The sequence below is a fragment of the Camelus dromedarius genome, chromosome 24 (assembly GCF_036321535.1).
Source record: "Camelus dromedarius isolate mCamDro1 chromosome 24, mCamDro1.pat, whole genome shotgun sequence".
Lineage (NCBI taxonomy): Eukaryota > Metazoa > Chordata > Mammalia > Artiodactyla > Camelidae > Camelus > Camelus dromedarius.
The window spans coordinates 30,757,656-30,784,672 of record NC_087459.1 but is presented as its reverse complement, the minus strand read 5'-3'; the positions used below and the strand labels follow the sequence as shown (position 1 = coordinate 30,784,672).

General features: G+C 46.1%; 2 protein-coding genes across 5 annotated transcripts; both read right to left on the bottom strand.

The window, feature by feature from the left end:
• Window positions 1-2,194: 2,194 nt before the first annotated feature.
• Window positions 2,195-14,278, bottom strand: INTS15 (integrator complex subunit 15). 3 transcript variants are annotated; one of them, XM_031433301.2, is made up of 6 exons: window positions 14,032-14,278; window positions 13,343-13,564; window positions 11,467-11,632; window positions 6,414-6,938; window positions 5,567-5,606; window positions 2,195-2,960 (listed from the first exon to the last, which is right to left on the bottom strand). In XM_031433301.2, exons 1-6 carry the CDS (start codon window positions 14,191-14,193, stop codon window positions 2,759-2,761), a joined length of 1,317 nt encoding a protein of 438 aa, XP_031289161.1. In that variant the 5' UTR covers window positions 14,194-14,278; the 3' UTR covers window positions 2,195-2,758. The 3 variants fall into 3 exon arrangements, with proteins under 3 accessions (XP_031289161.1, XP_010990517.1, XP_031289163.1); XM_010992215.3 differs by having other exon boundaries at window positions 14,002-14,276; XM_031433303.2 differs by having other exon boundaries at window positions 2,928-3,048; window positions 14,002-14,278.
• A 1,122-nt stretch (window positions 14,279-15,400) lies between these two features.
• On the bottom strand, window positions 15,401-26,982 carry ZDHHC4 (zinc finger DHHC-type palmitoyltransferase 4). 2 transcript variants are annotated; one of them, XM_031433311.2, is made up of 8 exons: window positions 26,921-26,982; window positions 26,281-26,444; window positions 25,518-25,641; window positions 24,677-24,750; window positions 24,001-24,179; window positions 22,549-22,674; window positions 21,039-21,283; window positions 15,401-15,743 (listed from the first exon to the last, which is right to left on the bottom strand). In XM_031433311.2, exons 2-8 carry the CDS (start codon window positions 26,337-26,339, stop codon window positions 15,456-15,458), a joined length of 1,095 nt encoding a protein of 364 aa, XP_031289171.1. In that variant the 5' UTR covers window positions 26,340-26,444; window positions 26,921-26,982; the 3' UTR covers window positions 15,401-15,455. The 2 variants fall into 2 exon arrangements, with proteins under 2 accessions (XP_031289171.1, XP_031289173.1); XM_031433313.2 differs by having other exon boundaries at window positions 26,260-26,444; window positions 26,921-26,972.
• Between the last annotated feature and the right edge of the window lie 35 nt (window positions 26,983-27,017).

Sequence of the window (27,017 nt, the reverse complement as noted above, 5' to 3'; positions counted from 1 at the left end):
CTTAATAAATCCTAGTAGTCACTTTCCTTATTAAAAAATACCGCACCCAGCATTTTCATAGTGTATGTGTATATGTATATGTATATGTGTATCTTTCTTTCCAAGAGAGTCAAACACATGTTTACACAGAACCTTGTACACAAATGTTCACAGCAGCAGCATTCATAAAAGCCAAGGGGCTTAAATGCCCATCAACTAATAGATGGACAGACAAAATGTGGGCTGCCACACAGTGCAGCATCATTCAGCCATAAAAAGTAGTGAAGAACTAACACAATACGGAGGAACCTGGAACACATTATGCTAACTGAAACAAGCCAGACACAAAGGAACAATATGGTAGAATTCCATCTATGTGAAACGTCCAGAAAAGGCAAATTCATAAAGACAGAACGTAGACTAGGGGTGGCCAGGGGCTGGGAGGGGCAGTGACTGTAACAGGTGCAGGGTTTCTTTTGGGGACGGTGGGATGTTCTGAGATGACAGTGGTGATGGTGGCACAGCTGTCAATAGACTGAAAACCATTGAACTGTACATATTCAATTAGCGAACCGAGTATGTGAATTCTCTCTCCATAAAACTGTTACTTAAGAAACAAATAATACAGCCCTTAACAACCTTGAACATCTCTTTTTGTTTTCAGCATGGAGGGGTCACAGGATCATTTTACCTTCTGATTTCACCAGAGCGGCTAAGTGGATTTGCTCCACCGCACGCTGGGCTCCTTCCTCCCTGCACCTTCGGCGACAACTTCCCGTTTCTCCAGTCTGGTGGGAAACGGTGGCTCCCTTTTAGACGTCCCTGGTTACCGGTTTTAGGACCTTTCTGTATTTATTGGTCATTTGTGTTTTCTCTTCTATTAAGTTTTGGTTCGTGTCCTTCACTCATTTATAAAATTGGAATTGATTAATCTGTGGTTTTTAAAACACTCTGTTACATATATTTTGTTTTATATGTTGCCTATATTTTCTCATGTATCAATTTTTAGTAGATGTAAAACACTTAGCAAGTGCCTGGCACGTAATTACTAAACAGGAGGCATATGATTTTTAATTGGCTGGCTTAATTGCCCACATACTGCTCAAAATACCACAAAGCAAGTCTGTGGCTCTAGTGGCTTTATTTCCTACATTTTTCCTTTTTTTCCCAAAGTTTGGTAAAAACCGCCTTGGGTCTAAGAGGAGCCACAACCATCTAGCCCTGGACACGGATGGCGACGACCACCTTCTGAGACCCAGGCTCAGGGACCCACTAACTAGGAAGCAGTGGGACAGCCCCTCTTCCACCCTTTTCAGAAGCACTTGGTGCCAGAGTTAAATGCCAAGAACCAGCAAGTGCTACCTCCTTAGTCTCTCAGGTGTGTCCCACCAAGACGGATGGAAGCAGAGACCTGACTGCGGTTCCTGCCCTGACACGAGACTGATACGTGAACAGGAAACACGGGGATAATGGAATCAAACTCCAAGAGAAGGGAATTTCCTCCTAGTTGAGAGCTCTCAAAAGCTATTAAAATGCCCGCCAGGCTTCACTTGCTGGCCGGTTCCGAGATGCCAGCTGTGGCGGCCAAAACCCCACTGAGCACTCCAGGGGCCCAGGAAGGTCGTGGGCTCAAGTCCCTGAGAAAACACACGTGGTAGTGCACCTTGGCAACAAGGGCGGCCCTTACAACGCAACTGCATTTCCTTGAGGGAGGCCTTCAACTCCAGACGTAAAAAAGACACACACGCACGGCCCAGTTCCATCTGGTCTCCCAGGTCTCAGCCTGCAGCCGGCACAGGAAGAGAACCCACCACAGGGTTAGATTTTGTGCCTACAGGCTAATCTTAGTCTCGCTGCTCACTGTTGGCTGCGACCACCTCTTGTTCCTGCTGTTCAGCCGGGGAGCCCAGCGCCGTGGTTACTGATTACTTTCCCTCCTCCGCAGACTAGTGAGTGAGGACCTGGAGCAGGTACCTTCCAGTTGCGCGCTGGAGGAAACTCCTGAGGACCGACTTTTGCGCCGGAGGGAAGAACGAGCCCGTAACTGAAGCAGACAGACCCCAGCTGCCCCGCGGGAGCTCTCCACAGTGTCTCTGCCCAAAGAAGCGGCTAGCACCACGCCCCTCCTTCTCACCGTGCGCACTGCGGACTGGGGAGGACACCAGCCAGGCGCACAGGTACTGGTTTAAAACACATTCCATCAGGTCTATAAAACTGTTTGGAAAAAATTTATTTGAACATCTGAAAGGAAAACTGAGAGACCCCAATAAAACAGAGAAGCTCCGCTCCCTGGCGACGGGCGAGCCTCACAGGTTTCCCCGAGCGGCAGCCAGTGCGGTGTGAGCCAGTGGTGCAGCTTGGGGCCCAGGGAGCAGTTGAAGCGCCCGTGTCCGCGGCGGGGACGCGGCCCATTCACAAGGAAGCCAGCCAGACAGATGGACTTGCAAACGCTGCTTCCCCGTCCGCGCTCCGACAGCACAGGCTCGGAGTACATGTCCGAAATGACACTCAGGCTCACAGACCTGGCAGCTTTTAAAGATGTCCACATGGCTGCGCAGAGGGCTGGACATTTCTCCTTCCATCTAGACTTTGACGAATGTGACCAGGTGGGAGGCACCTGGACTGCGATGTCGCAGAACTTTCGCACCCACACAGTTCTGCCAGTGAGGAGGGGCCGCCAGGCCCTCCTCCACAGGGTTGGCCGCCCTTCTCCTGGAAGGCTTCCTCCAACCCAGGCGCAGAAGGCACGGTGCCAGTCGGCAGTATGCAGGGGGCCAGCCTAGCGGATGGGCCTGAATGGGAACGTCATGCCAGAGATGAAGGTGTGTCCGGGGTGCGTGGGCAGGGCAGGGTGGGCGGCGGGGTGGGCCGGTACGGCTCCGTAGCCCAGCGGGGGCGTATGGATGTGAGGGTAGAACCCGGGAGGGAGCGCGGCGTGCGGTGACTGCTGCACCGGGCCCGAGATGACCAGCTGGAGCAGGCTGCGAACACAAGGAGAAGGATCAGGACACACTGGTTCCAACAAGTTCCCCTGACATGCGGCATCGAGGCAGGCCCCTGGACTTGGCACTGCGGGGGAGAGAGAAGAGAAGCCTGGGACACCGAGGTGGTGCTCACACACATGCCAGCACAGGCACCAGATGCGGGCACAGAACAGGCAAGTTTCCAGTCGGGGAAACTTGCGAGCCCAGGGAGGACGGAGGGTGGCTCGTGGCCGGGGAGGAGCGGGAGGAGGTGATCTGGAGGTGGCAGGATTTAGACTGGGGCCGGGAGAGAGGAGGGGCCCGCAGTGGGAAAAGCCGGGATCCTGCAGGATGGGGAGGGAGGGGGCCCGCCGTCCACAGAAGCTTGGGGGCAGCCTCAACCTCTGGTGCAGGGGCCACTGCAGTCAGCATCCGCTGTAGCCTCAACTGTCCACACCTACGGGTCGTGACTGAGGCACCGCAGCAAAAACGGCAGACAGGAAAATTCTCAAAGTCATTCTCCACGACTGAGCCCTAACTGAATTCGAAGCAAAGCCACATGAAAGCGGGCCTTTCACATGATCCTGACGTTGAGAGTCCTGTACTGGCCCCCCCCTCAGAGATGGACTGATGAGAAGTTCCAGAGGATTCCAATGGGGACCCCTAGTTACAACACTAAGAAGATAAAGGATTTATACTCGGTCACTATTTTAATGCCCTGGAAACATTGAACACTCAGTAAAAGCTATGCACAAAGATGGGAAAGATCACAAAGGGATCACTGCAAGGTGGGGAAGAGATGCCACTCGTATCAACAATGTCCCCGGATGCAGGGGACTTTCCTGAAGCCCAGAAGGAAAAAAGAATGAACGAGAAGAAACAGCATGGGTTCCTGAGGGCGGGGAGGCCTCTGGACGAGCTGTCCGTCCTGCTGACAGAACATCTCAAGGAGGGCCATTTTGTTCCACCAGGGACCACCTCCCTCCACCCTCTCCGGTTCACTGCCTGGACGCCTGAGCGGAGCCGCCCCTCCCAGCAGAGTCCGACGTGGAGCCAGACCAGCAGGGACACCCATCCTCTGGAGGTAGCTCTGCTCGCCCATCAGCCGTGAAGGAGGATCTGGCCTGCCCTCCAGCCTCATATTACACATGTGACCAGCGTGACAGGCCTGCCCACACTTCCGGCCCTGGCAGGGCTGCTGGTCAGGCTCTGGGCAGTTGGGTGCACGCACAGTGCGGTGGGGCCTGGTGGGCGCTCACCCTCTGTCCACACTGCCTGCCAACGCCAGCCCTGGGGCCCCGCCTTCTATGTTAAAAACTAGCGTGACCATCTTAAGAGAGAACCACATTGATCATCCGACTAACTGAACTTCGCTGTCCTCGCTCCTGTAAACCCTGCTGTGTGCACACTACCGTGTGCACAAGAGTTCAGCCTTCAGCCTTCAACCAGCAACATTTCCTCACAGTCACCCCAACACCTGTTTTTAGCAGACACATCATGTTTCCTCCTTGTGATGTATCACTACTAACTTACTAAGTATCTCTGTGCTACCGGACTAGGGCTAGGCTGCTTCCAGCTTCCTGCTGCTAATAATGCTACATTATTTGCATGAAACATTTCTGTGCAGGTAATTTTCTGCTTCTTAGATTCAGTGAAATTAACTAGATCAAGAGAAACTGCTAACTTATACAAGTAACAGTAAAAGTGACAGCGGCTACCACTTCTTAGGTGCTTATTACACATTAAGTACTATTCTAAGTGCTTTCTGTGTTTCTGCTCAATTAATCCTCACCAAAATCCTATGACGTGGGCGGAGGGGAGGGCAGGGGAGAGGAGGCAGGGGGACGTGAAACAGGTACTATTATTTTCTCGATTTTACAGTGAAAAAGGAGGTAATGGGAGATAAGAAACTCGGCTGAGGTCACATAGACAGGAAGTCGCAAGGCTGGAACTCTGACCAGCAGCTGTGACCGCAGCTCCTGCTTCTCATCACCATTCCCACTGCTCCCCCCAGATTATGACAATAACCACCAATCGTGGAGAGACCTCGGGGTGCCATGGACTGGGCTAAGAACTTTACAAACACCACCTCGTTTAAACCTCACTGCAACCCTGTAAGGCAGGTGAGTGACTGCCACCACTTGACAAGGGGGCACCGAGGCTCAGAGTCAGTGCCACAGCAAACCACAGATGGAACGGAGCTCAGAGCCCGGTCTGTGCTGCCAGACACCAAGGCGCTGGCCTAACCGACACGCTGTGCCCCAGGGCTGTGTCTCTGCAGTATTCCCCAAAGGGCTGGGCAGCCACGAGGTCACCAACGGTGCCTGTGCACCACCACCTCGACACACACGTGCTGACGCAGGGAGCACCGCTTTCTTCCCTGATGGCCGTTTTTTCCATTCCTTTGACCTGCTCTCTCCTTGGGCTTCCTCTCACGTGGGTCACGCTATTAATCCATCCCCCACTTACTGTCAGGTCCTTTGGGGGCCCCTTGTAAACAGAAGCTCTATAGCCTGCAGACCAGCCCTCCCCAAGGAAGCCTGGACAAGGGTCTGCCCTGCCTTGTACTCCAGCACCCTCAACCTCCACTCCAGCCCGTCTAGAAGTCTTGAGCAGGCACTTACTTATTATGCGGCAGCCTGGAGCACAAGGTTCTCAGGTCATCTGAAATTAAGGAGATACAGAATTAGGAACAGACTTGAGACAACGAGATGAGCAATTCCCTGATGTTCCAGGCCGCTAGCAAGACAGTAATGATGCCTCACACGACAACTTCCTGGCATCAATTAGAAACTGGGTTCTCTTTCTCTTCAATTTTCGCTTTAACAAAGTAGGTCCCAAACAGAATCCATCACTTAGGGAAGCGGGTAGCTCTACTGGTAATTTGTTAGATGGCTGGGAAAGGGCCCAGAGACAGCAGGTCAGATGCCCAAGGCAGTCTCAGAGCAAGACAGGATTCGGGAAGCCCGTGACCCGGGACCACCACTTGGGCCGGAGGCAACATCTGTGAGCCAACAGTCAGAAAGCAAACACAAGTGTGTCATCAGCACCAGATCGTTCTCCTCGGACAGTCTGAGCACTGAAACGCAGAACTAAGGAACCCTCAAAACCGGTGACGGGAATGTTTCATGCACTTAAACATGTGCGTTTTATTGTATATAAATTATGCCTCAATAAAAAGGAACTGCAGAAAAAGAAAAGATTCTCCAAGAGGGACGATATTAAGCTATTATTATCCATGCTCTGAAGAGTCCCTGGGCCTGGGCAAAACAGTCAGGAGACACACAGAGATGTCACGGCCAGTGTTCTACCTGGGTTGAGTTCCGCGACTCCCACCCTCTTCCCCTGTATTCACTAAGAGGAAAGAAGTCCTAAAAGAAGCAGAAAACAGTGTGTGTCTAGGAGCCCCTATTTCTTTCCATTGGGTGGTATCCCCGCCCCTAGGGAGGCCCGGGCAGGGAAAGGACCCACCTCTCGTGCACAGCAGGGCTCCAGAGGCCATGGCCACCTGCAAAGCCTGTGCGAGGCGGTCCAGGGAAAGCTCGATCTCCTGGGAGGCATTGAGGGGGTTCAGTTCATCCGCCAATCTGTTGATCTCCTCCACCAGCGGGACCATGTGGTCAAAGAGGATGAGCCCCAGGCGCCCGTACAGGTTTTTCTCGGTTAAGTGCACCTGGAGCATCATGAGAACCTGCAGGACGCTGAGGTGCAGCTTTGAGTACAAGAGGTGGGAGTCCCTGTCCATCCCTCCCGAGTCCTTCGTGACTTTGGGAGCAACGTGGCCATTGGATAAGGAGGGCTTTTTCTTCCTTTTGTAAGCCAGAGGAGCCTTCACACACCAGCGGATCAGCCCAGTGAGCGGGGTGAGCTCTAAAAATCCTATTGGGAGGTTGGCTGCGATTGGAGTATTTAAAAAAGTGATGAGAATCAACCTTGGGTCCTCAAAAATCCAGTTGACAATCATTTCAAGCAAGTCCAATGGTGGGATGAGGTCATCTGCAAACAAAGATGCATGAAGTCAGGAGGGTTTTCAGCCCCAGGGACAGAAGTACACGGGAGGTGGGGGGAGGGCCTCCAAGTTCACAGCACCCGTCACCTGACATTCAGACGACGGACTTGTGTTCTCACCTATTTTGTCTCCTTTCCTAGAACATCCTCTCCATGAGGGCTGGGACTCTCATCATACTCAGAGTTCCATCCCCAGTGCCAGGACCGCCTGGCCACAGTGGGGCTCAAGAAACGTTTGTTAAATGAACAATTCCCTAAAACTCCATTATGCCTTGAAGAGCCCATGTGTCAGTTTAAATAAAATCCCACACTTGTATAACCAAAACTACTATCACACTTCACCCAGGCGCTTGTGAGTAGGTTTTATCCCTATGTTTGGCGTTCCCTCAATGGTACGGTGACGGTAAGGGCGGCCTCTGGGGAGCAGCTCAGAGTCCCATCAACGATCTGCAGCTGCCAAGAGCCATCCCAGCTCCAAAACTGGAACCTCTGTCTAAGCAAAGCCTTGACTCCAGGGATTCCTGAGACCTGGCACATTCTGTGGCAAGACAGAGGATAATGATTAGAAAAACAAATGTTGACATTATTCTGGGTTTACGATGTGCCAGGCACCAGTCTAAGTCCCTTACACACGTTAACTCACTTAATCCTCAAACAATTCTCCTATTATATAAAGGATAAGGAAACTGAGGCACAGTGATGTTAAGTAATCCCCTCCAGACTTATTAAAGTATGTGGTGGGCCCAGATCTGAGCCCAGGTAGCCTGGCTCTTAACCACTGGTCTACAATGCCCATCCTGGGATCAGCACACAATGCCTCGGGCTGTCTGTGTGCACAGGAGTGGGTCCCCAGCCTCCTGTTTTGAGGGCTGTGCACCTTCAGCTCGTGAAAAAGCTCGGGATGACGGAGCCCCTTCCAGGCTGCTAAGGTCCAGAGCCAAGCCTGAGAAAGCAGAGGCGGAGAGGGAGCCCCGTGTCACTGTAAGGCCCCCGGCTGTTCTTTCTCGGGAAACACTGGCCTTTTCCCTGAGGTTATGCCCACCTTGGTGCTAACCCACCCCTTCCCTTCTGTTATGAAATGATGGTGACAGGAGGTAGCAGTGTTGTCTGTGATCTTTACTTGGCAAAATAAACAGTGGTGACCCTGTGTCTGGCCCCTTGACTCCCCAAGATGCTTCTGTCTGGGAAATGGCAGTCTCAGGTCCACTCCTCCAGCATCACAGCCCCTCCCCTGCCCCACACACATCTGAGATGAGGAATCTGCAGGACCCGGTGGCGGTGTGCGCACACGTGCTCTGTGAATGCACACAAACGTGTGTACTTGAGTGAATAATCCCTACACCCTTCCTTTGCAGAGACCCAGATTCTCTGCGCCATTCAGGTAGGAGAGGATTCTGCTGGGTTAGGTGAGCCTCTGCCGTCTGCTGTGTGGTACTGAGGCCCCGCCCCGCCCCCCCTGGAATGGGCTCCTGTCACCCGAAGCACCAAGAGCAGCAGCAATCACCATTCTGACGGTGAGCTCAGGCCCGCCACTGTGCAGCCAGTGATTTCCACGTGTCCAAACTCACCAAATTGTATATATAAACACATATAGCTTTTTGCACATCAATCGTACTTTAACAAAGCAATTTAAAAAAGAAAAAAGAAACCGCTGACTTATCAGACTGGCAAACTGACTTACAAGAAAAATACCTCATCTCATAATTATCCTAGAATGTTACTGGTACTCTCTGAACATCCCTTCCTTCTCCATATGTTAATTAACCCATTCTCAATGTTAAGGCCAATTTCTGTCCTTGTTGCCCTGGAATAACTAATGACTTGAAAGGACAACTGTTATGCTGTAAATAGGGTTTAATCAAATCTCTCCTGTGGGAAAACACAAGGCCTGAATACTGTTCCTAGCTACTGACGGCTCCTAAGAAGCCTCCGAGGAGAGCGCCAGGGAAAATCCCACCCTCGCAGCGGGGCGCTGCTCCCACGACCTGCCGCCCCTCCCGCGGCAGGTGGCTACAGAAGACGAGATGAGATGAGACTACACGTAGGTGTGACATGCACCTGAATGGCCATACTGTCCACGCGAGCTTTCTCAGAAGAACTAAAAAGTCTAACAGCAAGAAAAAAGTCACAAATAACAGGAAACTCGCATATGCTCAGGGTGTCAGTGGGAGACCAATGCTGGACTGAACAGAAATGGGAAATGTTGCTGAAGGCTTTCAAGATGCTGGTTTAGCTACCAGACCAGGGTAAGGAAGGGACCACCTGTCAGCTCTCTGAGCCGCCAGAGCGGAGGGCAGAGGAGGAGGAAGAGGAGCCCGAAAGGGAAAAGCAGGCTTTGAGTCTGGCTCTGCAGAGAAGGCTGCTCGCCGCGCGAGGCCTGTAACTTCCCCTCGTGAAAAGCAAGAGCCACAGACCCTGGCCAGGGCTGCCTGGGCTGTGGGGGCCACACAAGGACACAGATGCAGAAGGACTCAGTGCTTCTCAATCCATGTTCCCTGGAACCCACCACTAGGGGAAGAAAGTGGGCAGCAGAGCCCAGTGGGTGGGGTCAGAGACCCCCGTCCCAAATCAACCAGAGCTGATCAACATCTATCAGTTTCTTTAATGGGAGTCTGCATAAAATGATCTGACCAGAGGGCTCTGCCGCTGGACAAGGACAAGGGACGTGGGCTTCTCCCAGCTGAAGTCAAATGCTAACTAATGGCCACCCTGAAGACCATTCCTGGCATCTTGCTAAGGAAGTCTCAGAACATCACTGACGCATGCCTCCCAGTGCAATGCACTGAGGACACACCATGGTCTGGGGAACATTGTTTAATCTGAATCTTCCATAAGGAAACAAACAAATCTAAATTGAGGGATGTTCTGTAAAACAACAGGCCTGAGCTCTTTAAAAATGTCAATGTCACATATCCAGAGGGAACCTTAATTCAAAAAGACACCTGCACCCCAATGTTCATAGCAGCACTATTTACAATAGCCAAGACATGGAAAAAACCTTAATGTCCATCAACAGATGACTGGATAAAGAAGTTGTGGTATATTTATACAATGGAATACTACTCAGCCACAAAAATGATAAAATGCCATTTGCAGCAACATGGATGGCCCTGGAGAATGTCATTCTAAGTGAAGCGAAAAGAGAAAGAAAAATACCATATATCACTCATATGTGGAATCTAAATAACAGAAAAGACAAATGAACTTATATATAAAACAGAAACAGACTCACAGACATAGAAAACAGACTTGTGGTTGCCAGGGGGGAGGGGGGAGGGAAGAGATAAACTGGGAGTTTGAGATTTGCAGATATTGATGGGTATATATAAAATATATAAACAAGTTTATACTGTATAGCACAGGGAAATATATTCAATATCTTGTGGTAGCTTACGGTGAAAAAGAATATGAAGATGAATATATGCATGTTCATGAATGACTGAGGAATTGTGCTATACACCAGAAATTGATACAACATTGTAAACTGACTGTACCTCAATAAAAAAAAAAAAAAGTCAATGTCAGAAGAGACTTTTTTAAGTGCCAGGAAGGACCTGTTTTAAAAAGACCACAGTGACATGACAGCCATGCATGAGGTATGATCCCTGACTGGATTCTGAACTCTCCTGACCCCTCAAAACAGGAGGAAAAAGGCTATAAAAGACATTAGCGAGACAATCAAGGAAATCTGAGTAACAGGCTATACGTGAGATAATAGTTTTCTGTCAATATTTAGTTTCTTACATGTGATAATGGTATCATGGGTACAGACGGAAATGTTCTTGTCCTTAGGAGATACATGTTTAAGTACTTGGTACATGATACTGGCAACAAACTCTCAACAGTTCAGGAAAAAAATACTTGTGGGAGTGCAGGTGTGGGGGAGAAAGAGCAGAGGAAAAGGAGAAAGAACATATGGCGAATGTTAACACCTGGTGAACCTCGGTGAGAGGCACATAAACATTAGTTGTAATATTCCTGCAACTTTCCTGAAGTTTTGAAATTTTTTAAAACAAAATATGAAGAATAAAAAAAGCAAGTCATGGGAGGGAGGTTAGAGCTCATGGGTAGAGCATGTGCTTCGCATGCATGAGGTCCTGGGTTCAATCCCTAGTACCTCCGTTAACCAAAAAAATAAAAACAAACAAACACCCCCCCAAACTCCCAAAACCCCCACATAAAACAAAACAAAAACTTAAAAAAAAAAAGAAAAGAAAGAAAAGCAAGTCAAGTCATGTCTAGGGAGAAAGCCACATCTCTCCCAGGCATCGGAGCCTTGCTTCGGGGGCTGTCTGCCACTTGGACCATTCCCATCAGGCAGATAGGAACCACTAAGAAAAATCCCCTGTTAGCAAATTCCAGAAGTCCAGGCGGCCCACCCTGTTAGCTTTCAGCTCGAAATAAAATACACATTTCAGAGATAATGACCAAAGCACTCACGGCTGGGTGTTCAGTGGAAGCACCACTGGCAACCAGCTGGAGCCTCTGGAATGGCAACAACCTGTTTAAAGTTTACCTGACGCCAGGTCATACAGCGCGGTGACGGAAGTAATGAACTGGCAGCAGAAGCGAGGGCTGGCACTGAATATCTGCTTCAGCGTCTGAACGGATCCTGGCACCAAACAGCAGTAGTCGTCCACGAGGGCCCTGGCTAACCTCACACAGTAGACCACAGGCGTCCGCTAGAAAAAAGCCACAGTCCACGTAACTACAGGTGTTGTGAGCGAGGGGACGGGCAACTCCGTGTCTGCCTTCTGTCCAAGGCGGCCTGCACTACAAGGGCAGAGCCGAGTAGGTGGGACAGAGGGCATACGACTTTTAGCCGAGGCTAAAATATTCACTATCTTGCCCTTTACGTGAAAGGCCTGTTGAACTCTGCTTTGAAGTTTACTTGGGAAAAGTCATTCCTAACTTCAGATGAGGAAATGACAACTTTTGTAACCCTACAGGTAAGACTCCAAAAGTCAAAGTTAACCATTGCTTCCACATTGATGAGATTTGAGATTTAGGGAAGTCTGTGAACTATGATTTAGATCAGTCCTTTCTCAACTTCTCTTACGACTCTCTCCTATTACGGGTTCCCTTACTACTTCTGAATCCTGGATCACCACCCTCCCCAGCCTTTTTCCTTCCCACTCAGATGCCAATCTGTAGCTGCTGCCATATTTAACAGCTGCTCAGGATGCTACAGTTCCTGGGCCACAACACAGCCTGCGGGGGAAACCGCAAGGAGGCATCAGGCCAGACTGTCCTCTCAGGCTGAAATCTGCCCTGGACTACATCACACCAGCCGCCTCCACCTTTCCTCAGGAGGAAGCTGCAGCCCCACACCCCAGTGTGGCAAACTCTGAGCCAAATGCAAGACCCTTTCCTGTTGTTAACATCTGCTTTCACTTTGCCAAAATGCTAGCATCACAGTACCACATCATGAGAGAGAAATAGAAAATCATATGACGAATAACAAAACGCTAAAGTTCACATCACTTGGTTGTTAAGGGACAGAGGTAATCTTGGGGTAAAACCCAACACACAGTATCAATTCAGATGCCCCAGAAATCAGACTGGTGAGAATTACGGTACAGATTTCACTGATATTTACCTCTGTACTACAAAAAACGATATATATTTTTGCTGGCCAAATTTTAGAGATAAATAAGATCATAAGAAAAATATTTAAATAAATTGGGAAAAAAAAACCCAAATGATTTCAAGGCCTTGGGAATGAAACAGGTTTGAGAGACTGAATGTAGTCAATTCTGTTATCTTAGCTAAGGATCCTATTAATCAAGATTTTGAGTTAGTAACTACTCTGAGCGAATTATCAATTTTTCAAAGACCGAGTAACAAAAAAGCAAAACAAAATAGATCTTCCAAAAAACTAACATGAAATCTACTATAAATACACATATTTTCTTTGATATTTAAAAACACTCTAGAAGGCCCTTATGTCCATAGCAATGAGGAGAGCCAGCAATTTTGTAATGGCACCCTGGAACAACTCACATGCTGACTGATTCAACTGTATAAAAACAAGCAAATATTGCCACAATAAGACACATAATGATCTTAAAAAAAAAAAAAAGAATCTTTGAAGCTGCATGTATAGCTGTTTTCAAAATCCTACCTTCTTGTTTTTAACTAAGAAAAACGACCTTTCACTTGTTCTGAAGACAGAACCATTTCTTCTTAAATTCATTTACCATTACAAACTACTGTTTTTCTCAAGATTGGTTACAACTTGTATTTATAGGTCTGGGGTATCAGCATATAGGGCAGTGGTATCAGGCAGATAAAGTGGAAAAGGCCTCTCCAGAAATCCAACTGAATTAAAATTCCTGACGCTAGACTCGTCCTCGGAAGCTCTGGGGAAAAGGCTATTTCTGGAGAAGTACCTGGAGCCATGAGGCTGCACACTCCAACACTGGGATTCGACACACTGCCACTGCCATGGAGACCAGTTTTCCCAACAAGCTCATCCGGCTGTCATCGGCTTTGTTCCCTTGGGGGCTGAAAAGGGATGAGAAAATAATCTGCCGGACAGAGTCCTTGGTTTGCTCCTGGAAATAATTGCACATGATTTCAAGAAGTTGGAGCTCCTGAAGTGAATTCAGTCTCTGTAAAACAAGTCCAGGAGAAGTGATGAGAAATTTTAACACACCTATTAATTCACACCATAAGAAAACAGAAAATACGCTATTTTCCCCAGGGAACTTTTCATCTCTCTAAAGCCTGGGTCCCGGGGAATAGAACTCTGCTGTTAATCTCAGGAAATGTCATTATATGTCACTATGCATCGTCCTGGGGAACTCGGGATGACCTACAGACGTCTGAGATGACAAGACTTTAACGTCTCTTCCTTTAACACCACTGAGACGCAGCTGTCACATGCCCCGCAATACAGGCACCTCGGCTGCTGCTCGAAGAGCAAGGCCAAGGGCGAGAAGGAGCCCTCGACAGCAGGGCATCTGTGTTTTGACAAACGCCTGTCACCGACAGCGGAGGGAAAAAGAGCAGGAGTCTCCCCGTCGCGGCCGCCGGCCCCCCGCCGCACCTTGGGCTGCGCGCCGCGCTCCTTGGGCACCTGGAACACGAACTCCTCGAGCAGCTCCACGGGGCCCTTGTCCACGATGGGCAGCGGCGCGCTCTGCAGCTGGCTGCTGAAGTAGATGTCCAGGTGGTACAGCACCTCCTTGGCGGCGCTGAGCGCGTCGCGGCGCAGCAGCGAGTGGCGGATGTCGCTCATGGTGCGGCCGCCGCGGCCCGGGGCGCCGGGAGCGCGTCGAGACTTCCGCCCCGGGCCCCGCGGACGCGCCCGCCGCTGTGGAGACAAAGAGGCCGCGACCGGCCTCCGCCCGCCGACCCCGGGCCCGCGCCGCGGCGCCCGCCCGCCCGCGGCTACCCGCTCAGGCCCGCTCAGGGGGCCATCGCCGCCGCCGCCGCCGCCGGCCAGCGGGCGCCCCGGGTATGCGACTGCGGCGCCACCGAGGGCCGCGGGAGCCCGGACGCCGCGGAGCCGAACGGCGGCGGAATGCCGAGCGCGGCGACGGCGGCCCGCAGGGGCCAAGCCACGGCGGTGGCGAGGGCCCGCCCTCAGGAGGGCGCCCCCTGGCGGCTCGGCCCGCGGCGCGAAGGGCGCCGCTCCTCCCAGAGGCAGGCCCCGCCCCTCCCCGCAGGCCCCGCCCCTCGGCCCTGCGACTGCCCTGCGGGTCCAGAGCGACTTGGGTATCACACCCACCGGTGAACGCTCACGGGGTCTTATGCTCCCACCCCAACTCCGGGGAGGCCCGCCGAAGCTCTACGTGCTCCCTCTGCACGGCGTTCAAGGCCTGCACATTTGCGTTCACTTTGCTTTTCAAAGGATGGGGTGGTGGTGGAGGGCCCTGGCTCAGGCCTCAGCCGTTTATCTTCAAGAGTAAATTTAGTCTAAACTCACGAGGCTGCTGTGACAAATGCTGCCTCCCTACCCCACAGTCCCTACTCCCCAGTACCCTCCAGAGTGGCCTGGCCCAGTAGAGGATGCTGGGTGTGGTTAAGGAGATGAAAAAAAGCCAAGGCCTTCCCCTGGGAAAGATGGAAAGGACATCAAAGAGGACGCAGCCAGGAACAGCTCCAGGTCGCGGAGACCCCCTTGCACAACAGGCAACACAGCCATAAGGCCCACCTGTCCAGGAGCCTAGTGGGAGACCAAGGTCCACTGGAGCCCCTGAGAAGTCACCTCTGATTCCATTGGCACCAGGACTTCAGAGATGCTCTTTTCCGACTGGCTGAGTGAACAGAGGATGAGAAGGGGCATTTCTGCCACAGGATTTATTAGCATGGCACTTGGCAAGGGTTAGGCACCCAGTAAACACTAGTTTTCCCCTCCCCTCCTTACCCACTGAAAGCTGGTTCATAAACACAGCAGAAACCAGGAAAGAAATAAATAAAGCAAGGCTTAGAAAGTAAGTATCCACATGTATAAATAAATGCATACTATATTTAAAAAGCAGTTACACTCTTCCATTGTTATTTCTTCTTTCTCTCATAATGTGCAGCAGGTAGAAAGATCTCTCGAAGGTTGCTCCAAAGCCCATGGGAGTGAATGTTCTGGTAAACCTGCGGCTCTGCAGATGGTGGCTGGGCCATGTAGGGGCAATGCTGGTACCAGGCCCGGTCACCTTTGTACCACTCGTTGGTGGTTTGGTTGGTGGCAGCCAGGTACAGAGCAAAACACAGGTAGCCCCCCAGGAGGAAGGTCAGTACCATGACAAAGCCCAGCAGAAAGACAATTCTTGGGAAGGTCAGGAACAGGTACTGGGAGCAAAGAAGAAACAGCACATTAGGCAGTTAGGCACCCACTAGCCATGGTCTTGTCCACAAATACATCAGAGCTGCCTCCCCAGTTCACCCACCTCTATAACACATCCAACCCATCAAACACAAATCAGAACCATAAACAGCACTGACAAACAGCCCAGGAAGAAATTCTAGTACGTGCAAGAATTTCATGTGAGCTAAATGAAGTGTGTACAGTGAAGGAAAGGGAAAAGATATGCAGGAGACGGCGCTATGCCAGTTAACCATTTAGAAAATAAAGGAATAAATCTTAGTTCATGCATCAACATAAAGTCCAGATGGACAGAGGAGATCAATCTCTCTCCTAAAACAATACACCACAGAAATACATATACAAGGGTATTCACTGGTGCACTGATTTTAACAGCCCCTCTTCCCAAAAGAAACAAATTAAATGTCTATCCATGAGGAAGAGTAAAACTCTGGGACAGGCATACTACGGAACAGGCACCATTAAAATGAGGTCAATGTCTATGTACTAATTTGGAAAAGATGTTGGTAATACATTGCCCAGTGAGAAAGACAAGATGCAAAAATCACAGTGGAATCCTATTTGTGTGAAAATAAACTCAGTGAAGGTGTATGGCCACATATCTAAACACGGGGAAAAAACCGGAAATAGACACACCAAACTATAAAAATGATTGCTTCTGGGGAGTGAAACTGTTGGGAGGGGAAGGGTATAATTCCCAGTTTTCGTTTCATTTTATTTTTTTTCAAGGTATTTTAAATTTTATCTCCCCCTCCAGCTTTATTGAGATATAACTGACATACAGCATTGTGAAAGTTTAAGGTACACAACATAACATTCACCATAATGATTACATATGTTATATAGTGAAATGATTACTATAGGGTTAGTTAAGACATCCATCACTTCACACAGATAGAATGTGTGTGTGTGTGTGTGTGTGTGTGTGTGTGGTGAGAACTTTTATGAGCTACTCTCTTAGCAACTTTAAATACATAATACAATACAGTATTGCTAATTACAGCCACCATGCTGTATGTTACGTCCCCCAGGACTTATTCATCTTACAGCTGGAGTCTGGACCCTTTGACTACCTTCACTTACTTCCCCACATCCCCCCATCCCTAAAAGCTCTGGATGTCTTGAATTTTTATAACTTATTTTTTATAATAGACAAAATAAAGAATTTTGAAAGAGTTCAATATTTTTGAAAGCAGAAGTAGATATTTATCAAAACTCTTGACAGAGAGAACTTCTAACTGAAGTTACAAAGAAAAGAGAAAGATTTGAATATCTAAACATTTTTATACCAAAAAATATATATATACACAAATAGAAAACAAATATAACAAGAATGAACTACAATTATTACATAAAGGCCTCAAATCAAAAGTTATTCTAATATCAAATAGATAAATAATTAAAGGACATAATTCACACCAAAAACGATACACAAATGACTGACAAACAAGGAAAGTAATCAAAAATACTGAATGAAATGTAATTTTGTAAAAAGGTATACCATACTTTCCTATCAAACTAGAAGCACTTCCCACCCCCAGGGCCGCTCAATGCCTGCTCTGATGTAGTGAAATGAACATATACAATGCTCTAAGGACAGGTTTTAAAAAGGAATTTGACAATATATATTAGTATCAAAGGACTTACACGTGTTGACAATCTTTGATCCAGTCTTCTATTTTTTGGAATTTATCCTAAAGAGAGTCCAAAACTGTATACACAGATTATCCATTGCAAAGGGGAAAATGTACTTTCCCAGCGGAGAGGATTGGTGGTCGCCACCTTAAACCAATGAATCAACCCGGGCTTCACGGATCCTATGTCCCACCTGATGGGATGCACTATGAAATACGCATCCCTACTTTGGAAGCACTTTTGCCAAAAATACTTAGCCCAAATCTAATCAAGGCCCTAGAACTAACTTCCAGTTTACACTAATATAAAGGAACAGAGAAAAATTAGATGACACAATTAAGAAAATGAAAATCTAGAGCATGGGACACATTAAAAGACAACCAGACAACTAAATGTCAAGTTCAGGGAAAAAAAGTAGAGGAGTTATTTTAGACTAAAAACATGGAACATTTAAATGTAATGTGTAACTATAACGTGGAATCTGGTTCAAGGAGTTAAAAGAGCTATAAAAGATTCATTTGAAACAATGGAGACATTTGAATGGACTAGAGAGTATGTAGATTTATTAGTACTTTTCTTGAATGGGACAACAGAATTGTAAACATGTAGGAGAACGCTGACATCCTGAAAAGATGCATGCTCAAGTATTTAGGGGTGAAGCAACAGGATGTCTCCAACTTATTTCTAATGTAAAAATAATAAAAATATACATACAATACAGAAAGAAAACAGATTAAAATGTTAACAATTTTCAAATCTAGGTGGAAGGTATGTGGGTAGTCACTCTGTTATATGATTGGAAATTTACATAATTGGCGAAAATGTAAGAATAAAAACTACTCAACACTGAGACAACAATGAGGTATCAGGACATAGCTATCAGACCAGCTGAAATGAAAATTAGTGGTAATGCTAATGCTGGCAAGGATGCAGAGAAACCAGTCCCTCTCCCGCCACTGGTGAGAATGTAAAAAGGTACCACTACTCTAGAAAATAGTGTGCTACTCCTTTTCAAAACCTAAAATGGACTTATACAACCCAACAATCACACTGAAGACTTACTTTCACACAGGAACTTGTAAACAAATGTTCACAGCAGCCTCATCACTAACAGCCAAAAACTGGAAATGACCCAAATGTCCTTCAAAGGGTATCTGGGTAAGCAAACTGTAGTCCATCCACACTGTGGAATACTGTATGGTAGTAAAAAGGAATAAACTCCTGATATATGCAACCACTTGGATGGATCTCAAGGAAACTGTGCTGAGTGAAAAAAAAACAATCACTGGCTGCTCTCACTTTCCTAGATGACCCCAAGCTCTGGGGCTGCCTCTCTTGCCTTCTGAGATGTCCCATACTCTGTCTATGGAGTGTGTATCTCCCTGAGTAAAATTACTTTCACTTAAAAAAAAAAATCACACAAGCTACTGTATGATTCCATTTATGTAACAATCATGAAGTAACACAATACTGCAAGTGGAGAACAGACTGGTGGTGGCCAGGCCTCAGGGATGTGGGGAGGAGGATGTGGCTATCAGGGCTAACGTGGGGAGTCCGAATGCTGGACAGATTGTAGCAGTGGTTAAGCAGAGCTATACATGTTACAAACTGCACAGAGCTACACACACAACACAAATGAATGCATATATAGCTGGGGATATCTGAATCAGTTTCATGGATTGTGCCAATGTCAATTTCTTGCTTTTGGCATTGTGCTGTGGTTGCATACAGATTTTGGCATGGGGAGAGGAGTTTAGGGCTCCTGTATATTTCTTTGTAACTTTCTGAGAATCTATAATTATTTCAAAATAAGAGTTAAAAAAAATGCCAGCTTTAGGACCATGGGTGTGTTTTATCATATCAAAACAATATCCTCCAATTCTTATTTTTGAAGTGCTTTTGTTATAATGGATGTTAAATTTTGTGAAAGGCTTTTCAGCTTCTAGAGAAATAATCATATTATTGTTCCTTATACTTAACAATGTGGTGTAAAATATTAAGCAATTTCCCAATATTGAACCAACCCTGCATTCATGGACTACATCCCACTTGCTCATTTTATTTTCTTTGAAACAAAAGAGAAAAAAACACTCAACAAGAATTAGGCAGTTACCTAAAAAAAAGGATTGCTCATAAGTTATTTCCCATAAATGCAGCAATCAAATTATTTTTAAAAGAATGGCTTCAACTTTTACATTACAGTAAATTAGTTTTTGATAAAGTGCCAGAGCAATTCAATGAGCAAAGAACAGTCTTTTCAACAATGCTGCTGGGACAACTGGATATCCACAAACTAAAGAATAAATCTAGAACCCTGCCTAACACAAAATATAAAAATTAACGCAGAATGATCAAAGATCTAAATACAAGAACTAAATTATAAAACACTTTGAAGAATATTTAAGTATAAATCTTCATGATCCTGGATTAAGCAATGGTTTCTTAGCCATGACACTCAAGCAAAAGCAACAAAAAGAAAAACAAATTGAACATCAAAATTAAAAACTTCTGTGTTTCAAAGAACACTATCAAAAAAATGAAAAGACAATCAATAGAATGGGAGAAAATATGTGCAAATCATGTATCTGATAAGGGTCAGATGTCCAGAATATAAAAAGGACTCTTGCAACACAAGAATAAAAGACAAACCAATTTCAAAATGAGCTGCTGCTTCTCTAAATTTTGTCCAAAGAAGATATCCTAATGGCCAATAGGCACATGAAAAGATGCTCAACACCGTCGTTGGGCTAAGTGGAAATCAAACCACAACAAGGTATCACTTCATACCCATTAAATGGCTATAATCAAAAAAACAGATAATAACAAGTATTATTAAGAGTGTAGAGAAATTAGAATTTTCATAGATTGCTGGTGGGAATGTAAATGATGCAAATATTTTGGAAATCAGTCTGGCAGGTCCTTAAATGATTAAAAATAGAGTTACCATATGACCTAGAAATCCCACTCATAGCTATATATAATCAAAGAGAAATGAAACCCTACGTCCACACAAAACCTTGTACACAAACAATCATAGCAGCATTACTCAATACTAACCAAGAAGTAGAAACACACAAATGTCTGTCAACTGACAAGTGGGTAAATAAAATGTGATATATCTACACAATGGAATATTACTTAGCCATAAAAAGGAATGAAGCACTGATTCATGCTACATGAATGAATTTTGAACATATTATACTAAGTGAAAGAAATCAGTTCAAAAGACTACATATTGTATGACTCCATTTATGTGAAATCCCCAGAAAAGACAAATCCATAGAGACAGAAAGTAAATTAGTGGTTGCCAGGGTCTGGGGAGAAAGTGAATGGGGAACGACTGCTAATAGGTTAGTTTCTTTTTGGGATGATGAGATGTTCTGAAATTAGATAGTGGTAACGGTTATGTGACTGTGAATATATTAAAACCACTGAACTGTATACTTTAGAAGGGTGAATTTTATGGTATGTAAATTATGTATCAATTTTTTAAAATTATATATCGATTTTTTTTTAAAAAAGGACTGCCTTCATGTTTTGACTGAGAAAATAAACATCCTTTATCCAATTTTAAAACTTGATATCAGAAACACAGTCCACAACATAATTACCTGAATATTAATTACCTGAATAAGAAAGACAGTATCAACAACCTGGAAGTGTCCAAGGTCATCAACGTAAGTCTCCAGGTAGAAGTCCGACACCACCACCAACTGGACCAGAAACACAGTGCTCACCACGGCCATGGTGGCAGCTGAGGTCGTCAATGTCAGGAGGTAGAGGAGGAAGTACCTGGTGTTCCAGGCCCCGATGCAGTTGTTCACCCACACACAGTGATGGTCAAAGCGGTGCACACACCGGTTACACACACCTGTGCAGAAAAGGGGGAGTCACAACCCCGAGTTGATCCTTGATGGGATACTGACACCATGCACACCACTGAGAGTTCCATGACCTGACATGAGCAGGATGAGCTGGGGGAAATGGCAGCTGCTATCACCAAGCTTTTAGAACTGCAGTGTCCAGTACACTACCACCAGCCACATGTGGGGACTGAGCGCTTGAAACGTAGCTACTAGGAAGGATCCTTTGTTGATACTGATACCTTTACAGTTACTTTTCAATTTATGCAGTGCTCCTGTGAGTTCAACATGAACAACAGGTGACTTAACAGTTAGTGAGCTTACTCAACTTGGACAGACATCATTTTCAAGCTGATGCTTTTGCTTTAAAGTCATATCAATTCTTCTGGTAAAGATGAACCACTATGGCAATGTAGATGTGGATATTAAAGGACAATGATATTTTGGTACTGCTTCAGTCACTGAAAAACTTTTAAGAATATCTGCAAAAGCGTGGGTATGTGAATCAGCTCTTACGACTGCAAATTTTATGAAATCTAAACACAGATCAAGAATGTCCAATAAAAATCTAGGGTCTATCTGCAGGAGGGTATAGCTAAGTGGTAGAGTGTGTGCTTAGCATGCACGAAGTCCTGGGTTCAATCTTCACTACCTCTACTACAAAATAAATGAATAAAAACCTAATTACCTAGCCCCCTCAAAAACTTAGTGTCTATCGATTGAGGTATTTCAAGTAATTAGTATGAAAAGAGAATTTAAGCTATCCCATGAGTGGTATTTTTTTATTGATTACATGTTAAAATGGTATTTTAGATATATTGTTAAATGAAACATAGAATTAAAATTAATTTTGCCTATTTCTTTTTCACCTTTGCAATGTGGCTTCTAGAAAATTAAAAAATCACGTATGTGGCCCACATTATATTTTTGTTGGACGGCACTCATCTAGAATCTTGGCCATTCCCCAGAAGTGTAGGCTCTGCCTGGACTGAAGTCTGCAAACACAACATCCCACAGAAATGTCTCTCGGGCAGCAAGTCCTGCCACGAGGCAAAGGAAGGGCTGTTTTGCCCAGAGCTGAAGGCTGCCCATCTACAAGACCTCTTCTCCAGGCATCTCAAAGAAACCACTCTCGGGCCCCTACCAGCAGTGGCCACCTCATGCCTGGGGGTCAAACAGCTCTGTTTCCAGATATGTGCAGCATTCTCTTACAGACGAAGTCCGCTTGTCTGCCGTGCGAGGGGAGAGATGGAGCGGTCGGAGTTAGACTTACTGCAGTGCTTGGATCGTGCTGGTTTCCTTAAATCACAAGTAGAGCATTTCATGTTCTTGGGGAACATCACTTCATCGAATTCATAAACTTGAAGCAGCAGCAATTCGTTTGCTTTTGTTATGGTACCTGAAAAAAAGGAGAGACAAGGGTTAGTTTCGAGCTATGCAGTGGACCGGATGTTCACACAGCTCAACAAAATACAACTACAACTGCTATAATAATTCATTTTTAACTTAACAGTTTTACTGAGATATAATCCATATCCAATTCACCTGTTTAGAGTGTACAATTCAATGGTTTTTATGTTCATAGAGTTGTACAACCATCACCACAATCAATCTTAGAACATTTTCATCACCCCCATAAGAAACCCTTTAGCCTTCACTCTCCATTTCTCTCTAATCCCACAGCCCCTGGCAACCACTTCTTTACTTTGTGTCTCTATGGATTTGCCTTGCTTGGATACTTCATATAAATAGAATCACACAATATGTGGTCTTTTGTATCTGGCTTCTTTCATTGAGCATAATGTTTTCAAGGTTCACCTATGTTATAAGCACCTATAAGTATTTCATTCCTTCTTATTGCTGAATAATATTCCACTGAATAGTTGTATCACATTTTATTTATCTGTTCATTAATTAATGGACATTTGGTCCTTCAAGGATAGAAAAGTTTAAAAGTAAAAGGATGGAAAAAATAATACCAAGCAAGTATCAATCAAAAGAGAGTATAATAATATTAATTTCAGACAAAGGAGACTTGAGAGCAAAGAGCTACTAGTAACATAAAGACTCATTATATTTTGAAAAAAGATTCTAGAAATAATGCCAATTCTAAACATGAATACATCTAATACGAATATATCTAACTATTACACACACACACACACACACACAAGTACATAACAGCTTCAAAACATGTGAAGGACAAATCTGTCAAATCTACCATCAGTATGAGTTCACATACCTCTCTCAGTCATAGATCAAACAAAAAACGAGTATGAATATAAAAGGTCTGAACATAATCAACATCTTGATTTAGAGGACTTATATGGTTGTCTGTACCCAAGAACTAGGAAATACACACTCTCTTCCAGCACACATGGATCATTCACAGAAACTGACCACATGCCTGGGCATAATGCAAATATCAATAAAAATTTTAAAAGGAATAGTGTCATGCAGACTGTAAGCTCTATATATAACACAATTAGGTATCAAAAAAACTAAAAAAAAAATACATGGAAAATTTTAAGTAGTTCTAAATAATCTGTGAAAGAAGATTAAAGACAAATAAAATGAGGAACCACTCAAAACTGAAAGATCATGCAAACTCTACATATCAACTCTTTTGAAAAGGCCTTAGAGGGACCACTACCTGTTTGTAGCGCTACCAGTAAGACTGACAGTTGAGCTGTCACTGGTTTTTGTACTAAGAGCCTCAACTTACCAGGGTTAGTCACACAACTCAGGGTGAAAAAAATCAGGTTTACAATCAGCAGCAGATAAGGCAGAAGGAGGTAATACAGGGAGAACTCGAGCTCTTGACAGTAGCCAAGTATTTCCCAGGTGTATTCAGTATAAATCATCCCTTGCAAGATGAGGTGCAGGATAATGAAGGTGTGGTTTCTGAAAGGAAATAGGTACGTGGCTTGTTGACAGGGGCTGTGCCATGAAGAAATCATACCACACTATGGAAGATTAACCAAGGGACAAGCACATCCTCTGGGCCTGAGAGAACAGGAAGAATTACATAAGAAATTGTGTGAAACATTTCACAAAGTGCCTAGCACACAGTAAGTACTCGGTAAGTGGTATCTATTATTCTCACCATCCTTGTTGGGAATTGAAGTCTCAGTATCAGTATATATTTCTTCTTACAGAAAGGCACGTCAATACCTTCCCATTCTTTAAATATGTTTATTTAAAATTAGGAATGTCAAAACCCCAGAGAGGAAATGCAGATTATCTGTGCACAGAGGTTCTGGACCTGGGGCTCTTGATCCCTCCAGCATCTCTCCCTGCACCATTCTGGAAACAAACAAGGAATTTCTTAAAGCTAGAGGACAGCAACAATCATCAATCAAAACAGAGAAGATAATATTCAAACTCTGAAATATAAATACCGTGTATGGAAGAGGTAATGAAGCAATTTTAGCATGGCTCTCTGAAGGCATTCTGGGATTATATAGGAAAATACCTGAAATGAAAGGAAAGAGAAAGATTCAATTTCACTTCTCACTCCCCCTACTCCCAAACAAATCAGATGCTTCACTTTGAGCTGGCAATACTGGTGATGTTCAGGTGTGTTGCTGCATTATGAGCAAAGAGATTTAAGTGAAAATAAAGAGGAGGGCTTCCCTCAGCCAGCCTGGCTTTGATGCCAACTCCTCTATTTCCATCCTGACCCCAAACAAGGCACCAAGTCAGGGTCATCAGACAAAGGGAGGAGAGCAGAGGTGATGAATCCGGTAATGCTAGTGTGAACTGCACCCCCTTCCCTGCCTTGGGTTCAATCCTACGTTCCACAGTCCACGTCCAGATCACTGGGCATTAGCCCAGGCCCCTCCCAAACCAACCTCTTCCCAAGGCTGCTTGCTCACCCTAATTTTGCCCACTTTGATCCCTGGAGGAGTGCAGGCAGTCCAATGTTCAGCTTTCTGCTCATACCACCCCTAGTCTCACCCATCAGGCCCCTCCAGGCAGATACTGTTCACATTCATGCCCAGTTACAGGCATCACATGCAGAGAAAAATAACTAACCTTGAGAATACTATCTTCTCTGAAAGTATTATCAAAGATTACTTTCAACAGTAACAAAAACAGAGAGAATTTCGAATTTACCACAACTGCCAAAAATGAAAGAACAAGTGAACAAATGAATTAAAATGGCATCTTTTTCATTCTGATAGAAAACCGACAAGACTTTTAGACTGGTGGTATTCAAAATCCAAGCCTCAGTGTTACCTGTGTTCCTCTTCCGACCAGGCCTTTCAAGCAATGCGTTTTTGAGCAGATGCAGATCAGAACAACACCAATCAGCACTGAAGCCAGGTAGAACAAGAAGAGAAAGAGGAAGTCCATCCTGGGGCTACAAAGGAACAGAAAGAGTGTGACTACTATAGAGGGATATATTCCAACGCATATTCTCAGACATCAATTCCCCAAATGGCTCCACAAACAGAATTCACCCACTTTCAAGCCCACTCTGCCTCTCAGTGGGGCTTCCCAGCTAGTTCTCCTTCAAGTTTCCTAATCAAACCACGTGGTCTGCTTTGTGGCATCTCCTGCCTGCAAATTCCAAAATAAGCGAGAAGAATATGCAAAATGCATCTGCCTTCCCTCTCCCAGCGATAAATAATTCTTTTACTTTCCTAAATAAAAATATTCACAAAGACATTGATACAAAATGTACTCAAAAGAATCTGCTGCCAATGCTACTGGAACAAGCATACACTAGAGGCAGTCAGGAACCCATGGTCGGGATCAGGCAAGGTGTCCTATGAAACATTCCTCCAGGACAGAGACCACAACAATCAGGGATCACCCAGAGGATCCAGAGGCAACACACAGGCCTGAATTAAGAAACTGGAAACAGGTACTTTTGACCTTAGCAGCTATGATGCTGGGCGGGACTTCCAACTGAGATAACCAAACTAGAAACTCTTCACAAGATAGGACAGAGGAAACAAAGAGCAGCAATTCTCACGAGGTGATTCAGGGTGCCTACATAGTTGTTTTGTTTGGATAGTTTTCAGCCGGCAGCTCTGGTATTCCTCCTCCGAACATTCATGGGGAATTTAACGTCATCTCCTGTGCAGCGGCGCGTGCCTGGCACAACAGCTGGCACCCAAAGGTGCAGAAGACATGGTTCCTCTAGGAGGCTGGATCTGGCTGCAGAGACATCAATTCAACACTCATAATATGACAGGCTAGGAGTCAGGGGCAGAATACACTGTGGAAAGGAATTTGGAAGTCGGGGGGTGCTGAGACCCCGCAGGGTGAACGGGATTATAAGATTATCAGGAGAAAAAGCTAATTGGGAAGAAATAACCCGGGAGCCTTGGATTTCGGTATTTATCCCTCTGCCTGGGGAGCCCATGCTGGGGATCCGATAGAAGGGCATCCCTGAGGCTATTCTGCCGGAAGATCCCAGCGGGCGGGCCTGGCGGGAGCTTTGCCCCGGAGCCGAAACCGGGGTGGGGAGTGGGGAGCAGAACGATAGGAGGGGACACCGGGAGGTGCCTGAGTCCCGAGCAGGGTGGAGGTGGGGCTGTATCCACACACAAGAAAGAAGGGCGGGTCACACTGGGAGACGAAAGCCCCGGGGCCAGCCGAGGCGTCTAACAAACCAGCGGAGGCGGACTTACCGCTGGGATGGGCCAACCTCTAGCTGCACCAGGCCTGCGCCTCTAGGGCGCGTCCCCAGACTTCCGGCGGACCCGTGACGTCATCGTGCGTCGCGGA

Excerpts from the sequence above, each read along its gene's own strand:
- ZDHHC4 (XM_031433311.2), bottom strand. The coding sequence starts at position 26,339 with ATGTTCGGAGGAGGAATACCAGAGCTGCCGGCTGAAAACTATCCAAAC. Across the intron at positions 24,180-24,676 it reads CATTACCTCTTCCATACACG|AAACCACACCTTCATTATCC; the intron begins GTATTTATATTT and ends ATTTCCTTTCAG. Across the intron at positions 22,675-24,000 it reads GAGTTGTGTGACTAACCCTG|GTACCATAACAAAAGCAAAC; the intron begins GTAAGTTGAGGC and ends CCTTTTTTTCAG.
- INTS15 (XM_010992215.3), bottom strand. The coding sequence starts at position 14,193 with ATGAGCGACATCCGCCACTCGCTGCTGCGCCGCGACGCGCTCAGCGCC. Across the intron at positions 13,565-14,001 it reads AGCGCGGCGCGCAGCCCAAG|AGACTGAATTCACTTCAGGA; the intron begins GTGCGGCGGGGG and ends CTTGTTTTACAG. Across the intron at positions 2,961-5,566 it reads TCCAGGCTGCCGCATAATAA|CCTGCTCCAGCTGGTCATCT; the intron begins GTAAGTGCCTGC and ends TTGTGTTCGCAG.